Here is an 18,368-nt window from a genome sequence, read left to right as displayed (position 1 = left end):
ATCTCTTTCACACCTTTCTGCCAAGTTAAGTGCTGTCCACCTCGCGGTTTGTGTCATCCTGAGGGAGGCACGGAGAACAACACTCGTCTCGGCAGACGGTGTTTCGGCATGCGTGGCATATGACCGAGCCATCGTAGTCGATGATGCTGGATGTTTTCCTTTGCCAAGCCCAGCGAACCAACCAGCATTCAACGAATCTTTTCCTATCTGAGGTACTGCCGATTCCTTGTCGGTTAAGTCCGTGAGAGCTTTACTCAACCACTGAACTCTTTAATTGCCCTAGGCAGATTATCTTACAACACGTTGTTTTAATTCTGTAGTTCACTTACTGACCGAAAAGTCCTCTCCTCTGCCCTCGTGTAGGCTTTGGCAATCTCGTAGTGTTTCGACTCCTCATGCTTCATTTGAGTTACACGGTAGCTATGCGTCACATAAAAAGTGCTACTATTAATAATATTATTGTAAATCACTTATTAACGGCTTGCAACATCACAGATGACTGGTTATTTTCAAACAGATCACTTTTTCAAACATGAACAGAGTAGGTTACTCCTCGCCGAGCCGCAGGGTTATATAAAAAAGGCGTTGTTACGGGTAGGAAGAACTTACTTTACAGCAAATTATTTCTGTAGGTGCCCCGCATTGTTGCTGCACATCAAGGGCGGTCGGAGGTCAGACACACTCCGATTGAGACGCAGTTCGGGTCGCAGCAACGAATCCCCTACACTAGCAGCCGCTTCATGTCTGATTTGATGGTGTCGGTCCACGTTTGTAGTTACCTTCTCACACCGCACCACTGTACTGGGCCTGGTGAACGAGTCGGCGCAAGTATACAGAGTTCGATTCACTGTTTTCGAACGACATGATCGAACCCTTGAAGTGGATATCCCTGAACTGATTTCCCGGGATTTGAGAAGTGTCCCCTAACCGTCAAATCGCCGAATCACCGGAAATTGGTGACCCAAAACTATGATTATATGAACATTTTCTACTCGTGACGGCCAATATTAAGTAAGGAGGGGCCCCGTCGATGTTTTAACTGGGCGGGTCACCAAAAGGTCTTCATGCGCTGCTTCGAGAGAGATGTTTTTGGCACGCGCGCGAGGTGGTGTCGCTGCACCTTAATGGCCAATTTTCGATTTCATGCCAGCGCATAGTTTGACTCTTGGTCACAGACCCTCCGGTTTCGGCTGACAAGCTTCCGTTGCTGATGCCAATCGAGATCTTGTCGATTCAAGGAGGGATTTGGCGGTCATTCGAATAACGCGTCAGAAGATCCTGTTCGGGGTTCAGAAGGAACATGCCTTCGGAAGCGGGCTGTTTGACCGTCAGTGTTCTCGTACCGTTATCCTGAAGTGAACCTTTTCAGAATATGGCAACGGATTTCAAGTCACCGACTGACGGTATGTTGCACCCAAGTATCTCGTCAATCACGCTTTGCGGCCCATCACAACTTACTTTAAATGGTGAAACCTACTGAACAAATGGTTCCTAAGGTAATAACCGCAGTCAGTTTTTATTGAGGCACGTCGACGGTGAACTACCGTAATCCTTTACGAAACTAGTTTGCAAGAAATGGACAGACTGTGGGGTGTGGCTGCTCAAAGCAAGGACGACCTCATTAGGACCCGAGTTGTCCACTAGACCGCCGCAGTCGAACCATCAATAATCGTTCGTTTTCGGTACTATGACTCGTGTACTACCGGAGTTTCGCATTCTAGACTTGAATGGGCCTGTGATGTATAAGAGTAATCGGCAAGACCGCAGATAGGTCTTATCTATCAGGAAGGTCAGATTCCTGAATGCCCGAAATCTACTGAGACCCTCAACTCCACTAGATGTTAACCAGGCAGACAACACCCCCTCAGTATGCAGCGTGCGACAGCCTTGTATCAAATGCAGGGAGGGCGAGACAGCGTTGGACCAAGTTCAGACAGTGTACCCTCCAACAAAATGGCTTGAGGCCGTTGTATTTTCGCACTCATGCTCTCGCACTCGCCTGTTCGGAATAAAGCTGTTGTGTTCCCTTCGGCGATTCGTCTTTCCGGCACTAGGCACTGGAGCGGGGTCAGCTGTCAGATACAACAGACTGGAGAATCAACAAGATATAACTTTATCTCTGACTATCGTCACTCAATGGAGTGCTCACATTTCTGGAACCAATATATGCACGTCTTCTTGTGTTGAGTGCCCCTCGCTATTTGGCATGGCTTCTCGAAACAACTTGCATCGCTTAAGTTCACTGATTGGAACGTAATAAAGTAGAACCGGGAGCATGTAATACTCAAGGCGTACCCAACGTCGCTTGCCTTTTGTTCAGGGACCCGCCTCCATTCTTTGCCCAGCCCAGTGCAGTCTGCTTGTAAGTTTTCGAAAATTGTTGAACATTACCGACTGTTAGTTACTCGCATTTGCCCAGTCCAGTTGAACCGATACGAGGTCGCACCGCAGTTGTTTTGAAATCAGGGCAACCGATAGAATGCGGGCCGGGCTATGGTGCCTGACACCCTTCCAGCCCGGTGGAAACTGCCTTGGGTAGGCAATTAATAAGAATTTCCATCAGAGGCTGTCTATTGGCAAGTGTCTTGAATGCATTTCGCGCGAGACGAAGAACCTGCGGTCTTTGGAGGTAGTTACGGTGATCGGACATCCTTACCTGTATGCGAAAGTGTACAGTGGGAGAAGATAGTCTCCATCTGTCTACTCATCTTTCGGTTTTACTTACTGTTTTTCAGGTTCACATCTAGGCTTTCGCATGTTTTCTCTATTTTTCGGACACTATTTATTCAGGTTTCATTCGCGACTCACCTACTAAAAGCTAGTAGTCACGGTTTTGCATTTACCCTGACATTCGTCTCTGTTACGTATCGAATTGTGTCGACTGATTATTTCACTTCCGCGTGCTCTCGTGTGGCGCAGCGTGAGTTACTACGATCTTATTGTTCTGGCCAATCACCAACCGGCAGTGTCGTTCCATTCTATCCTGTCCTCATGTGACCTGCGTTGAGGTCATAGCAGGCTGATCAAGTTGCGCCATTCGTTTGTGTGTGTGTATGTGGGGGGGGGGGTACTTGTTCTTGTTCGGCCTAGAAACTCGATAAATACGATTCTCGTTTCTAAATCGTTTGGGCTCCTTCAGCGGAACATGAGAAGACGTGAAAAATTAACCGTTATGAGAATTCAAATGGCCTGTTTGAACGTCCTCTCTGTGGGTCCCAGCCTATGAACCTATTGAGGTAAACTTGACTGTATTTAACAAGCAACAATGCGAGAAACGCTTAGCTGCACAGTTTCCTGAACAAACTGATCGTGCCATCACCTCCAGTTCTTGGCTGTATTTCTCACACCTTACCATTTTCCGGTACCAGCTGGAGCCAAGCTACCCTTAGTAGCTGATAAACTGAACTGAACTGAAGTGCGAAAAACTTAGAAGAGGGTACCGGTGCCCATGTATTGGAATATTGGTCATCGGAGCACCGGGGCGAGATGGCTCAAGTGGTTAGGGCGCGAATTTACTGACCGAAAGGTCTGTGGTTCTAACTCGACCTCAGCCTCTCGACTTCCCTTTCGGTGTCTGGCCGCCATGCCACCCGAAGGGAGCTTGATGGCTGAGATATTGTCAGGTTGCCAAAGCCTAGACAGGAGCAGTCGAGATGCTTGGGGGTCGCGTTCGAACCACGGACATTCCGGTCAGTCAGTTCACCCCTTAACCACTGAGCTCATACCTAACTAAAGGCTGTTAATCTCTGTTACATCCAGAATGAAAATACAAAGTCACAAATATAAAAGCCTTTCTTTAAAAGAGTGGGTTGCATGAAGGTCGTCTGAATAAGGATGTCCATGATCTCAGTGGATTAGACTTATCACATCTGCACTACTTTCATCAACATAGTTTGGAATAACCGATCGACTCGCTTTCTGCTCGTGAGAAAATTTTCTATCAACAGGAATAGTGTCCGAAATTGTTTTCAAACAAGTCTACCACGTCACCAACTACACGACAGTTCTGAAAAATTGGTATCCACTCTTCGAACACACTTTATCGCTATTTCTTGTCCTCACGGCTCAGCCATGGCTCTTGTTATCCAAGCAAAGGCCTCCAATTCTCGTCACCCAATGTGTAGCATCATTGCTGATTCGAATGACGATTTTCGTCAGACCTGTCCAAACAATCTCTGAGGTCGGATTCTGTCTAAATGCAACCAAATTCTGGTTCACAACCATCCACAGAGAAGTAGCATTTGATCGCTATGCGTACGTGTTCTTGTGTTCTTGTCATTTTTTGGTTCACACAACTCCGCCCCGATAGACGATAATTGCTTCATTGTGGCACTACCGTCTTCAGATGGGCACATTCGGAGTGCTGGTTTTTGAGACACACGAAACAAAATGAAAAAATAGATAGACCGTTGGAATAGTTTCTTTTCAAGATCTACATATATACATATATATATATCAACATTACTTCTTTGAAGTATGGTGGTGAAGCAGCATTTATCACGGTATTGTATCGTGGGTGGCTGTCTATTGGTAACGCCTGCACTGAGCATGCCAGACTATGCGATAAGGAGAACACAGAGGACTCGGGACATGGCTGTATTGTCAGGACAAAACATGCAGAGCTTCTGCGTAAATAAATATAGGATGACTACAGGACCAGATATTGTCGTTCACTTGTTCGCTCTGTATAGCCAAGGGTGGTGTTCCGTTCGTGAACACTTTCAGGCCCACTCTACTGGTCTTATGTTGCTAAGCCGTGTTTGGTGAGCTCCGCCAACGCACCTACTTTCCGAACGTGTCGTATCGATGGTTACCTTGGGGATGCATCACACTCTGCACATGTACTTTTTCCATGTCTGGGCGCGTCCTGACAAACGGCTATTACTGTTTGTGATGGGGTGACAAAAGAGGAAAACTTCACGGAAGAGCGCCTAGCGCATGGTTTATTTGTTGCGTCATCATCTTCGACAGCATGACATCAGTGTTCAACACCGATGCTTCACTGCCGTACAACCGTGATTGATTTGAAAGCCTTACGGTGAAGAAAAGAAGGGGAAGGGGCTTAGTGCTAGCTTCCGAGGCGCCTACACCTCCAGACACTCATTCAGACAGTCTAGATAGAGACTGACAACACGAACGCCATGGACATCGGTTGACAGCCATATCTTGCAGCGTCCCTAACCGGGCGAAGTGCAGATCCCCATACAATGAACAAAGCCTTAGTGAGGCTTACATGCTGCGCACATTGACTGCGACCGCCCGCCTGTTGGCCAATTAAACCTAAACGCCTCCCTAAATATCACAAACGTCCCTTAGGAACGAAATCGTCCTTACCCTAACTTTTATGGCAAACCAACGTTCCACATCAAATTTGCCTCGTCTCAGATTGGTTTAGGCTGGAAACTTTCTTCAGCAAAGGTTACGCGTACCAAAAAGTCTCCTTGATTGCGTGCTTTACCATCTGAGCCGGTCGTCCTGTTCGTCCGATAAACTGCGTCGACACTTTGCCAGGTGAATGACTGTGCCGTCCTTCTGGCGTTTTCTTGTACTCACTATGCAGGCTACACCGTAACACACTCATGGTGTCTTCCTTACTAGTGAACGATTATATGAGAGAGAGAGAGAGAATCATCCCGCCCTTCAGCTGCTCAAGGTCGACCGGTTAAGTATCCGGAAGGTCACGAGTTCAAAACTCTTAGTTTCGAGAGATGCGTAGTGCTGGCAATTTCCAATAAGCATGAAACAGCTGTACAATACTTTTCGACATGAATTGGCCTCACTGACAGGTCGAAATCTCACTTGAAGATTACACGTTAGGTGGAAAAATTGCGTACGAACGGCTGAATTCAAGGGTTAAAATGGCATTTGTTTTATGCACTTGGTGGGCCAGGAACTATCATTTCCACTCGGTGCGAACAATCACCCTGCTGGTTTGTTGTTAATTTTTAATCTCCAGGCCATCTGTCAGTGTTCGCGCAACGTATGCTCTACATCCGTGTAATTTGGCAAACGAATAACACATTTATAAGAATCCTGCGGTCATCAGTATCCGAGCGGACTCCTAACTAACCCTTGGGAAGTAAAACTGTTGCCACACGTAAAAAGATCAACTCATTCGGGCGGAATTCCGAAAAGATACAGGGGGAAAATTGCTCGAAAAAACTTGGGCAATTTTCACAGTCAGAGAAATTATCCTGTTTCGCATCGGAAACTTCATCCTCGCGGAATTTCCGCCAACGAGCCAGGATCACGTAAGGTTTGTGAACATTATCCGAAAGTTAAGCAGCAATCAACAGAATTAGGTAGATCCGATTTGTCTAAAATCTTGTCCATTTTATGCACACCACATTGTGTTGTGGACAACCTTCATTGGGAAAGTTCATTCTTTGATTTACTCTACTTCACTGTCAACAAAAAGAAATCTTGGAAGGTTTCACCACCTCAGTGAGGCTATTGATGTACAGTAGTCGGTCAGTTGTGATTTGTTATTCGGACCGCCGATATTTGATGTCAGCCTACTGTAAACGGCGCGACCAACATACAAACATTCGTCAGGTCACACACATAACAGGTGGTGTACAACTTTGAGCGGTGGTGTGATTGACTTTCACTTGTTCCGCCATTGCTATTGGCTCAGTCACCTCATCTGTACTCCGGACGGCTCCCGGATGCACCCAAACAAGTCATTATTTACAGAACTGGCGAATACTCAGGGAAATACGTGTGCAATCTTGCATCAGTGAAATTCTACCTCGGTGTACCAACCATAGATTGATTCATGACTGTTTAGAAAAAAAACTAATGTTTAACCTTCTGATACATGGAAATTAATCTTTCACTTTGTCAATGTATCGGGTGCGTTTACTGGTGGTTTTTAATCAGATGGCCGTTGATCTGTTCGCCGAGCTTGAGTGCACTGCGCACCGACGTCTCCTCGACTAGGGACGAAACATTTGCAAGCTCAACGAACAGTTCAACGGCCACCTGAGCAACCATCAGTACACTGTCAATTTCCGTGCTCGAGTGTTGCTTATTTTGGGGGAGAGACCCTTGGATAGGCGACACGATCAGAGGAACGATCGGAGCATTCCAGAAGAGTGTTTTTTAAACACCTTTCTTCCCCTGTAGTACATCTCTTACTTATCCCTACTGAGTAATAAACCTTGATACCGATCCGTGTGCAGTTGTTCTTCGTGGACTCGGGCACGACTTCCACCTCTTTCCAGCGCAAGATTTTGTAAATAGTCCCGTCACTTGAGTATTTTTGATGCAGCAACAGATAATTACTGTTCGAACCAACCTTTTAGCGTCATGGTGAGATAGGGATGGGTTTTCCCCCGGAATAAGCGGTCTTACGATAAATTCGATCTGCGCGGATTTTCAGCGGTAAAGTGAGTCATGGAGTTGATGCTTATCTTGGAGAATGTAAAATCCTTAAAATAGCTATTTGTGAGTCAGGGGGGGCTAAACACCTGATAGTGTGATCACTCGTCATTTGCTTAGTGCGATCGATTAGATCAACCAGGCCCTGTGATTTGATGCGCGTCACCAGTTAGCTACATGACTGTTTGCCAAAAACCGCGACGGAATTTCGCTGTAACTTCACAGTCGATAGAGAATAGAATGTTTCGTCAGTTGATATGCAGGGGAACTACGGCCTGGGTATGGTGAGATAGACTTCCCAGGATTTTGTTATGACACTGTTTCAGATGAGGAAATTGTTGACAAGGTAGATCTAACACTCCTTCATGTTATCGGAAAAGTTTGGGAACAATCGGTTGTTACAAGGCAGTATCTTGATAGTTCACTAGTATGTTCGTCTGGTCATGGGAGACTTCTCGTACAATCGATAATGGATTTCCTCTCCTAATCTTTGCACCTGCTGTTTGTCACGTGCATTCTGGGCTGCGTGCTGCGTTGCTGTCAGTTGGCAGTCCCATTCTCCGACTTGTTTTACATTCCGCGACACTGAACACTGATGTATTTTCTTGGGTTTCTTCCTACCGCAACAGACCAATCAGATGGGGTGCCTGACTAGGGCGATTGCTACCATACTTTGATTCTGTTTTGATCGATACGGAAGATTGCGTCCTCTCCACCCGATAGATTGCCTCTGCGTCAAAGCCTGGACGCGCTTCTGTGAGGCATAACTCATGGAAAAGCTTGTCACTCAAGATTTTTCGGGGTCGTCGCTAGGCTTATGGTGTAATTTCGAATTGCTCCATTCTTTCTGGATCGCAGCATCGGTCACGCGGTGGTGTTTAGTTCCCAAGCCGACGGTCAATATTAGTCGGTTATGGTGACGGACGACTGCGTCGAAGCTCTGCTGGCCAGATCATCTCAGTCCGGGTGGAAGCATCCTTGTCTGACCGGTAGTAGGTTAATGAAACTTGAACCCGAGAATTTCCAAAGCAAAGCTGTAGCGATTAGCGAACAGTTCGAGTGTGAATTAGATGTTTCCGTGCAGACATACAAACCCAGTGTGTATACATCGCGATGGTGCTTGCTCTCGACCGAAACCATGGAGTAATCTGTCGCTTTGGTGAAATGATGACCAGGTCGTGGTACGGTGGTAGCTGGAAACTGGTCTAGTAGGGTTCTCTTGGCTACCAATTCATTTAGTCGACCGTCTTTGTGTGTGTGTGTGTGTGTGTGTGTGTGTGGGTCATTCTTTACCCAACCAGTGGTAAACTACTGGTGGCTGCAGTACTTTTTGTGTCCTCCACGGGTGGGTTCCATCATAGATGAAAAACAAAACTTCCACGTGTACAATGAATGACTTCTGTAGGATGGTGCCATTTCGATTGATAAGATGGGTGCCAAATTTGGGGTATACTTTGTTGGATTAGCTCGTACACAGCTAGGTAGATTTACTCTGGAAGCGATTGGTTCTTATGACTTCAGGCATGTCGTTCACTGTCTCTGTGATCAGGATTCGGTTGCAGCTTCACATATTGCTGTACTGATTCCGTTCTTCAGCTCCCACACACCTGCGACGAAGCCGTGGCCGAAGTTTTGAAGATATGATCCCTACAATAGCCTTCTGATATGTAGGATGTTCATACGCAGATGCCGCTGTCCGTTTTTGCTCAGACTCAGGAATCCTGATGATCGAGATGGCCCAAGTGGTTAGAGCGCGAATTTACTGACCGGAAGGTCCGTGGTTTGAACCCGACCCATGCCTCTCGACTTCCCCTGTCTAGCCTTGGGCAACCTGGCACTATCCCAGCCATCGTGCTTCCTTTGAGTGGTATGGCAGCCAGGTACCGGAAGGGTATTACAGGTGAGAGATTTATAAGCAAGCTAAGCAAAACTTACCGAACCATCGAGGTGTCAAATTATGAAGCTAGACTTGAACACCGGTTACCCTTAACCAATTGTATTCTCTAGCTGATTGTAGCGTGTGCTGAAATCCGGATAGTGGTTGTTGTCTGTGTGTACTTTTTTCCTGTTTTGTTGGCACAACTCAAAAGCGACTAGGCAACAGGCATACTATTTTTCCAATCGATTGTCTTAGCCAACAGGCCAAGGGCGTGTCCCCATGTAAGTAGCTCTTTCATCCCTCAGTGTTTGCTCATCGCTGTTGGTCGATAGATTTCTCATGGATACACATGGCCTTGACAATGCGAAGGAAGTCAGGTTAGTGGTGGTGGCGGTGGTGATACGGAGATAGTTCAACGCCCAGGGCGGAGACCAAATCTTTGTTCTTCTCACTGGAATAGACGGACAAATACGGAGGCCGTGGATCAGCAACCTCCTCCAGACTAACTTAAGTTAGTGTAAAATCACCTTAGCGCACGTGCCATTTGATATATTTTGTTCTCACCTTCGCCAGAGGACATTTTGAGTCATTCGAATTTGTGCGAGTTTTTTTTAGGGAAATTTCACGATTCTTTACAATTCACAGTAGCCATTTGGACTCGGAAATAGTTGAATTTTAACCTTTGAAAGTATTGATTCCCTGAACACACGACCTTGAATGTTGCTAATGCTTGTGAATCCTAAATGACGAGTATCTTTAGATCTCTATCTGTCCTCTATCCTGTCGAATCACGTCTAACTGCCCAGATTTTCCTATTCTCGGTTTTATTCACTCACACATCTCAAAACCCCTGCAGATACAATTAAGTAGAACACTGGCCGAAATTCCAGTCACGAAAGTCTCCTAGACTGGTCTAGAAGATGTGAGCATTCGCTGGGCTTTAGATATCGTACTTTTTTCTTTTCGGTTTCATTTCTCATAGGACGAAAGGAGAGATTAATAATTCTTTCTTTATCCAGCAGTTTGGTCATGTCTGTTCCTGTCTCTATCGATAACTGTGATATTACTTAGCCATTCCTAGTGGATTTGGTTTTCTAACTATTTATTTCCTGTCGACCGATGGTCCACCCACCTCGCACGGAACACTAACCGTTGTTCACTTGTTTTCTATGGATAGACAATGATTCTTCTGGACCACAAGTCTCCAAATCACTCCTGTCATTTCGGATGAAATCGTTCGCCCTGTTGAAAACAGACGCCAAAGATTTGGCTGCCCATATGATTTTGTTTGAGACTTTTTTATCGGAAGCCTGACCTCCTCTGCAGCATGACTGCTTTGAGTTCTGTAATGTAAAACGAAGTTATTTCCGCCAAATACTGTCATCAGTATTCTCTATCATTCTCCGAATTCCGATTCGTTGATACCTTCGTTGGTTTAATCAAATATTAGGATTCCGAACTGAATTAGATTTTGTGATTTTGTGGCTCTCTCTCTTCTATGTTGCGACCACAAGTCTCCAAATCACTCCTGTCATTTCGGATGAAATCGTTCGCCCTGTTGAAAACAGACGCCAAAGATTTGGCTGCCCATATGATTTTGTTTGAGACTTTTTTATCGGAAGCCTGACCTCCTCTGCAGCATGACTGCTTTGAGTTCTGTAATGTAAAACGAAGTTATTTCCGCCAAATACTGTCATCAGTATTCTCTATCATTCTCCGAATTCCGATTCGTTGATACCTTCGTTGGTTTAATCAAATATTAGGATTCCGAACTGAATTAGATTTTGTGATTTTGTGGCTCTCTCTCTCTCTCTATGTTGCTACTTTATTATCCTCTTTCCCGTTACTCCCCACAGACTCCATGGAGCTCGGACCTTCTGAGTACTGCAAAAACAAACTCTATAGATTCCGCACCTATTCCTCCTACCTCTACAGCAAGTGACAGTCAGCTGAGGCTTGGCTCGGCTACAGCCACATTAGCAACTCGGGCCACCTTGGATGGCTTATTGACATCCTTGTGTGGCTCTCCGTCAGCCGAACTACCGACCAACCTGCTCTCCACCAACGTAGGAACAGCTGCTGGACTGACCGTCTATCCTATTCAGGTTTCGGCCAATGGCCCGACAGTTTTCATTGCTGCACCGAAAAATCAGTCCCCTCAAGGTCTAAATATATTGGGAGCCAATACTCTGCAGCTTGCCACTGGTCAGTCCTTAGTTCAGTGTCTGTCGTCAAACGCGATTTCTTCGAATTCCGTCCCTACCTCTTGCACAACTCCTGTCAGTCCCAGTACGCTCTTGTCAATTAATCCTGCCCCATTGAACAGCAGTCAAACTCTCACAGCTATTGCCTCCTCCCCACTGTCCACTTCGACTCCCCGAAACAAGCCAAAATTTAAGGCGTTGTGGGAAAATAGTGCACAAGGCGAAGGAGATCGGAGCTCTGTGGGAAATAACTCGGATTCTCTCAGTTCCGCCGAATCCACTCCCGCCCGACCGTCGAGCAGTACGGATGTGTTGACTTCCTGTGCTACTATCCCCGTGTCCAATCAGGGCACTCTGATGCGTCCGAATAACACGACTGCAACCAGACGACAATCACCTATGCTGAACGTCAAATCGATTGGGCAAACACCAAAGCGACTGGCTGCCACAGCTGCCTCACTGACAGACGAACAAAACTCGTTTGGCCAAGAGGGACCGAAAAAGCTGCTTCTGGTCTGTTCTCAACCCAAGCAACAATCGGCCACTCAGTCCAGCACTGATTCTGGCATTTCCTTGGCCTCCGCAGAATCTTTACTAACAAGAGTACTCCACGCACGCACTCTTGCTGGTACTGTGGTCTCCCGTGTGGAACCGGAAATCAGTTGGACCGCTGTGTCGCTCAATCCGACCAATTCATCGACCGATCCGAAAGCCGTTGTTGTTCCTTCCCAGCCGTTACTTGCTCCGGCCAATGTGTTCGTCAATGATCTGCGGTCAAATGTGTGTTCCAGCAATAATAATGTTCCATCATCGGACCATGACATGTCTTCTACAGCTCTCGGATCGCGTGTGGAAAGTGTCGTGAGCAAAAGTTTTGATGGGAGTCGCCGGCTAATGAAAGAGGAATCGGTAAGTGTCACTTGTTCTGTGTCAATGTTTGTAGTGGTGAAGTTGCTATTGTATTTTCCTGACTGTGGTACTATCCATAGTTGATACTGACGACTAAAAGATCGCTTACTGGACGCATGTCGTCCAAAGCTAGTTACGTCGGTCTACGAGATCGACCCTTCAAACTCCCGCAACCACCTACAACCAGTCAGAAAACACCTGCCAAGTTCGGAGTGTCTGTGGCGCTACCGACTGGCAAGTCCTGACAGATCGGCTAATCTATCGATCGACACAGCCAGAGCTGTTGCTGAGTGGTCCTTCGAATCGTCCAGCAAGTCGATCACATCGCTCAAGCGCGAACACGTCTGTCTGTCCAGACAGACATGCGCTGATGGGGCTGTGCTGATACGCTCGCATCGCATGCCAGACCTCCAGGTTTCAAACGAGCGAAAGTTCACTGCCGATGGACGAAGTGCGAGTTCGGTGCTTCTCCGCTTTGGTAGGGACTCCGTACAACATAGCTGGGCAGTCAAATTTCGGCAAGATCATGTCTTCTGCTGCGAACTCTACGCCATGCTAGTGTTTTTCCTACGAAAAAAACTCATCAACCGACCCCATTTTACCTACGGGTTTATAGGCAACAGTTGTGATATATGATCAGAAATAAACAGCCTGAGTTACTCATACTGTCTTGGTTGCCACAGGCAACGCAGTTACTCAGATGCTTATACCGTATGTAGGTCGAATGCACTCGCAAGCGCTTCTCATGGGTGCTGCGTGCGGGCCTTGTTATGCAAATCAGAATGACTCATCCAAACAACCAAGTGTCATCACTGATCGATATTTTGCTCACAAGCCTGCAAGAGCTTTCCCACACAACCGTAGGAGAACGCAGCTGGTAGGTTGTAAACAGCCGGTTAGTGGAATTCCGAAGCTCAGTTGTCAAGGTCTCCATCTTACTTAGAGCCACACGAAGCCACTTCAGGCGCGAGTGACTAACTCAGACTCATTTTTTACCGATTGCCGGATAATTAGATTCGATTCTATCAGCATCAGAACTGACCTTTTCCTTAATAGATGTCGTTCTTTATACGGGGCTCATCGGGCTTCATCTAGCAACATATCAGGAGGATTCGCTCTGTTTCCACGATGTTTAAGCGAATTTATCAGCTTACGAGTGAAACGAAAATGTCGCGCTTGCACCGTTTTTTAATCGCTTTTGTGTTTTTTCCACATTCTCGGTTAGGAGAGTAGTTATCAATTGGCTAATTCTGTGAGACAAATCTTTTCCGTCAGTTTTCTTCGGTTGTTCGAATGCAGACACAGTAAAACAAAGTAAACCGTCTGAATTTAATCGGTTATTTGATTTTCGGGTTTAATTTGAACTCCATCCGCTAAGCTATTGTCACCTGCATTTTGGGTATCCCCTGGAAGCATACATACAGTTTCTCTGTAATCTACTGTTGGGGATATCAATATCCCCCAGAAAACGCTGTTTTTATGTGTGCTAGCGAACTCCTGGCATCTTCAAGGTCAAACTATGAAAAATCAATGGCCTATTGATACTCCAAGAAAATTTAAATCCGACCACGTACAGGATACCATTCTTTCCACTGACTTGGGTTCGGAAGCTCCGGGCATCGCCTGTTGATCGTGTGTTGTTGGATTATTAAAGTTTGTGTCCGAGGTTCTCGTCTTCTTACTATTCGCCGTGCTAGGAGTCTGTATCAAGCAACATAGCTGGGGATAGAGTATTGCCACAATCCGCATTATCATATTGTTTGCTCGCTGCGTGACCGAACCGTAACACTACGGCATACCGTTACTGTACCTCACCAATCTGCATCTAATTTTCAGATCAATCACTGGACAAATTTGGCGTGACCCACTGCCGAAAAATCATCGCAGCCAGTTGTAGCCTTTGTACAACTTTGTTTTTGCCTTTCAAATGCTTGCCATTGGCACAACCGCTTCATCGTTTGCCTTTCACTTTTTGGTGGACTATGTCGCCTCTTGTTTTCCCCCATCATGTATCTCATCTACCGCGAGGCAGCGACAGTGTAGCGAATCGAAAGGATTGTTTGTTTGGCGAAATTCGGTGCTTTCCTGCGTCCATGCATCTGTTACGGGAATTGGCGCGCTGCTCGCGTAATTAGCAACGTACACCTTAATGCTTCTACTTCAGATTCTATATTCATCCCGACTTGTCAAAGGATTTGATATTTGCACAGTCTCCATTTTCTCTATCCTTAGTTGCCTACTCGCTTGGTAAGTTGGGTGGTCTTCTGTCTAATCCTTTGTAGGGTATTTTATCGCAGACTCGGTGCACATGTTTTGGTGGTCACGGGAGCGTTCAACGTTTGAACTTCTTGTTCATCACTTTGCGGTAAGTTTACACTGGCTATTCATCATACGTGTAGGTAATGACCTGTTTCACCTCAGCTGTGGTATCCGGGACCTATATAGGATATGCTGTTGTCGCGCTACTTGTGGAAATAAATTCAATCTTTCTACACATGCGACGGCTATTGAAATGCCTCGAGTTTCCGAAAGACAGTCTGTTTTCCCAGTTTGTGAACTATGCCAATCTAGGTGAGCCACATTCAGCGCATTTCTATCATTGCTTTAGATTATTCCTTGGATGTGATTTGTGGGTATTTAACCTCCGATTGATCCAAGTTCTGTCTCATTCACTCAGTCGTTTTTCCTTGTCAGCTTTTTTTATCAACCTCACATTTACACTTCAACACAGGATTTGAAACGTTTCCATTAGCTGGGTATCATTTAGTATCAGATCATTTGTTATAAACCAGACGCAGTTTTTTTCATTGTGGTCTCGTATTAAGGGGGAGGAAAGGACTAAGTGCTGATGTGTTTACTACATCGGGTAGTCATTGGGTTTATCGCCGTTACGAAGTCTCTGATGTACAAACTGGACAGTCTAGGCTCTCATGGAGCCAATCTTAACTTGAAAGGTGTTCCCCAAATGACCTTAAAGTGGTCTAAAGACTCATGGACCTTTGGGCTGAGCTGATCGCGTGTTGACGGCAACGCTGCTGTGGGTTGCTGAATGTCACTTTAGTCCTGTATTTCTGAAGGGAAACATCGTTTTTGGCTAAACCATCATATCAAGCTCACGCACTTCAGTCTGGTATATTGATTGGCTCATCTGCTGGCATTTAGTTCGGATATGCTCTTGTTCAATCCTACAGGAGTGCTTTTCCCTTCGTAGATGTGAGGCACATACTTAGTCGTGCACCAGGGCCAGATGGATTGCCTTGTACTGTTTGCGTTTCTGTAGAGTGTGACGCAAGAAAAGCTCTACCATCCAGTGTCAACAAGCAAACTCCCTGGAAGCGTTCTGATCTCAGAAGCTTCGAAAGTTGCAGTTGACTGTTATGCATTGGAAGGTTCCATAGGTGAAGTGTTTGATTTTAATTGAACTACATCCGAACATGAGTGTCACTTATGTGCATCTTTCGCATTTGATAATGATACTTTACGCTACTTTTTAACCTTTCTTCGTCCCAAGGTACCTTCATTGTGTTCCGCTTCCTGGTCCTATGTTGGATGACGCGCTGGCTGGTATTGAACCGAGATCAAATCAGTTTACCTTATTACTGTCTTGGAACTACGTGTTTGGCACTGATCATGTTCATGAACATCGTTCTATTCATGCGCCTTGTCCAGTCGGACGTACTGAGCAGGGATTCGGCAGTTGGAGCAGCTACTTTGGTTGCTTCAACTCACGTGACTACTAATTCGACCAGTGCTTTCAAACGGAAGACTGTCCATCAGTCTCATGATTCCCAATCGGTCTCATTGTGTGCTTCTGATTGAACACCTACCTCAGAGGTGCTACCGTAAACTTTAGTTCCTGCTCTCTTTGCCTCTCTCTGTCTACCCTTCTCTTTACCCATATGAGGGTTACTGCTATCGGTTATCCGACAATTACCACCCCTGTTGGGCATTGGGGCCGATCTTTATGGGGTGTCTATTTCAGTAGAGCGGCTTTTTAATTTTTTGTTTATGACCAGTATTAGCCTTCTCTACAACGACGCACAGCTCTGGGACTACTCTTCTTGATTTCTGGCAAATGCATTTCTTCAGTATATCACCTCGTTTGTGATGTTCTCATACAGTTCATCTACTACATGCAGCCTTGACCTCAGTTCAATCGAGAGAGAGAGAGAGAGGGATGGCCGTTTCTCTCCGAGTATATCTGCCATCAAGAAAGCCAGTCTGACCCTACCAGGACAATGTTCTGCCCACAGGAGTTCACAGGTGCATACATCTGGGACTGGCTGTAATATTCACTGTTATCATTCATTCCTATTGTCACTATTTTATTGTTTTCGCCGTTACTAGTCACATTTGCGATCTCTAAGAGGACCCTAATTTCGGTCTCACCTGGAAGAGATGGCAGCGCCGGTCACGTGAAGCTACTCCTGTGTTAACCACAACATCAGTCCCCAATCGACCGCACCTGAACATCCATACAGGGTCAAGTTTCTTGAAGTTGTCGCATGGACTGATCTAAACAGCTGTCCTAACGCCTTGTCACACGCCTCCCTCTCTCGTATGGAGTCTTTAGTGTACTGTCAAGAGTTCATCGGGGTTCAGCAATCGGAGAGTGCTAACCTCCTGGATGTAACCCTAAAGGCATCAAGGTGTGGACGTAATACACTGCTCATAAGGTTGCTGAAAACTATTCGACAGCCCACGACCGGTTTCTCCCTTCTTGGGGTTGGTTCATCAGGTAGGCGTGGTCCCCGAGTTTCCGTCAACCTTATGTTCTACTTGAACCCAAATTGGACAGATTTCGACGAATACACTCATTAAAAACATCCCAAACGGGAGATTCATCTGTGTCTCCCGTCAAAACCAAATTGATAAGCATGAAGATATATGTGATTATATTCCTGCTCGAAGGTGTGAATCACCCGATAGGTCTATCGATCAGTCGGAACTTCCTTTGTTTCATATGCTTACGACGTAAACATTGTCCGACGTGTGATCCCTTAGGCATGGATTTTTTTTCGTGTGCGCTTGTGCAAATCAGAGTGTAGGAAATTTCATCTTTCATTCAGAAGAAATAACTTGAGTTCCGTATACCAAAATTTGTGATACTCAATGCTTATTTCAATTCGAACATAATCCTAGACCAACGGCTGCAGAGTAACATCAAAACTCAGACACCACTACTAAGAAAAACGCGCCTGCAACCAGATTCTCGGTGTCCTCCCAGGTACCTTAATTGGTTGCCGAAACCACTGTGCACTGGTACCAGCCTTTTTTTACGCTTCGCTTAGACACAGTAGATAGCCCAGATTGAAGGGTGTGATTCATCCGTTCTCTTCAAAAAAAAAGCAGTCTTTATAAGTTACAACAACGGCAAAAACAGCTGTATTGCGGTCATCTCATATCGTTCCGTAATCTAACAAGGTGGTGAGTGCGGCTGCTCAACCAAGTTGACTCAGCTTATTTCAGTGTGACGTTGTCCTCATTGCCGCAGCGACCACCACCACCACCAGCAGCATCAACAATATTCCAGTGACAAACACATTACTTAGGCGAAAGCTTTTGCCGTTGGAACGAACAGCTGCAACCATCATATGGATAGCTGCGCGGGTGAATCGATAAGCCCGCGGTGTATCGATTTGTTGCCAGCTCGTTCATTACTTGCCGCGTTGTTTTTGCTCGCCCCGTTCGCTACTGCCCAAGTGAGTCAATTGCGAATGACGAGAGTGGCTAGTCAACAGAATCGGCTAGCCAGTCGAGTAAACCACTTTTCTACCCACCCCACGAACATCTCTCTCTCTCTCTCTCTCTCTCTCTATCCCACCCCATCATCACCGCCATCCGTTTGGGCATGCATAAAGCGATCACGTCTGCGGGGTAACTGCGACGTGTAAGGACAGAGGGAGTGGCGTAGAGACATGTGCCTGTGACACGATCCCGGATTGCTTTGTTGTTGTTGCTGCTGCATCAGTTTACAGGTGTCGTTCCCCCCC

The 18,368-nt window shown here is 46.1% G+C and overlaps 2 protein-coding genes across 2 annotated transcripts in view; one reads left to right on the top strand and one right to left on the bottom strand.

The window, feature by feature from the left end:
• Positions 1 to 18,368, top strand: part of T265_03667 (hypothetical protein) — a gene marked incomplete at both ends in the record, with an annotated part of 83,451 nt that overhangs the window by 26,474 nt on the left and 38,609 nt on the right. The window contains one exon of the mRNA XM_009168209.1: positions 11,119 to 12,375. Within this exon, the coding sequence (XP_009166473.1) occupies positions 11,119 to 12,375 (1,257 nt within the window). The remainder of the gene's footprint in view (positions 1 to 11,118; positions 12,376 to 18,368) is intronic.
• T265_03666 (hypothetical protein) lies at positions 4,918 to 9,326 on the bottom strand (the record flags this gene model as incomplete). The annotated part of the gene is given in 4 exon segments (XM_009168208.1): positions 4,918 to 5,032; positions 8,991 to 9,104; positions 9,151 to 9,303; positions 9,319 to 9,326. 4 exon segments carry the CDS (start codon positions 9,324 to 9,326, stop codon positions 4,918 to 4,920), a joined length of 390 nt encoding a protein of 129 aa, XP_009166472.1.

This window comes from Opisthorchis viverrini (genome assembly GCF_000715545.1).
Source record: "Opisthorchis viverrini unplaced genomic scaffold opera_v5_53, whole genome shotgun sequence".
Taxonomy (NCBI): domain Eukaryota; kingdom Metazoa; phylum Platyhelminthes; class Trematoda; order Opisthorchiida; family Opisthorchiidae; genus Opisthorchis; species Opisthorchis viverrini.
Note: the sequence above shows the minus strand (reverse complement) of the source record. Positions and strands in the feature narration are given on the sequence as shown.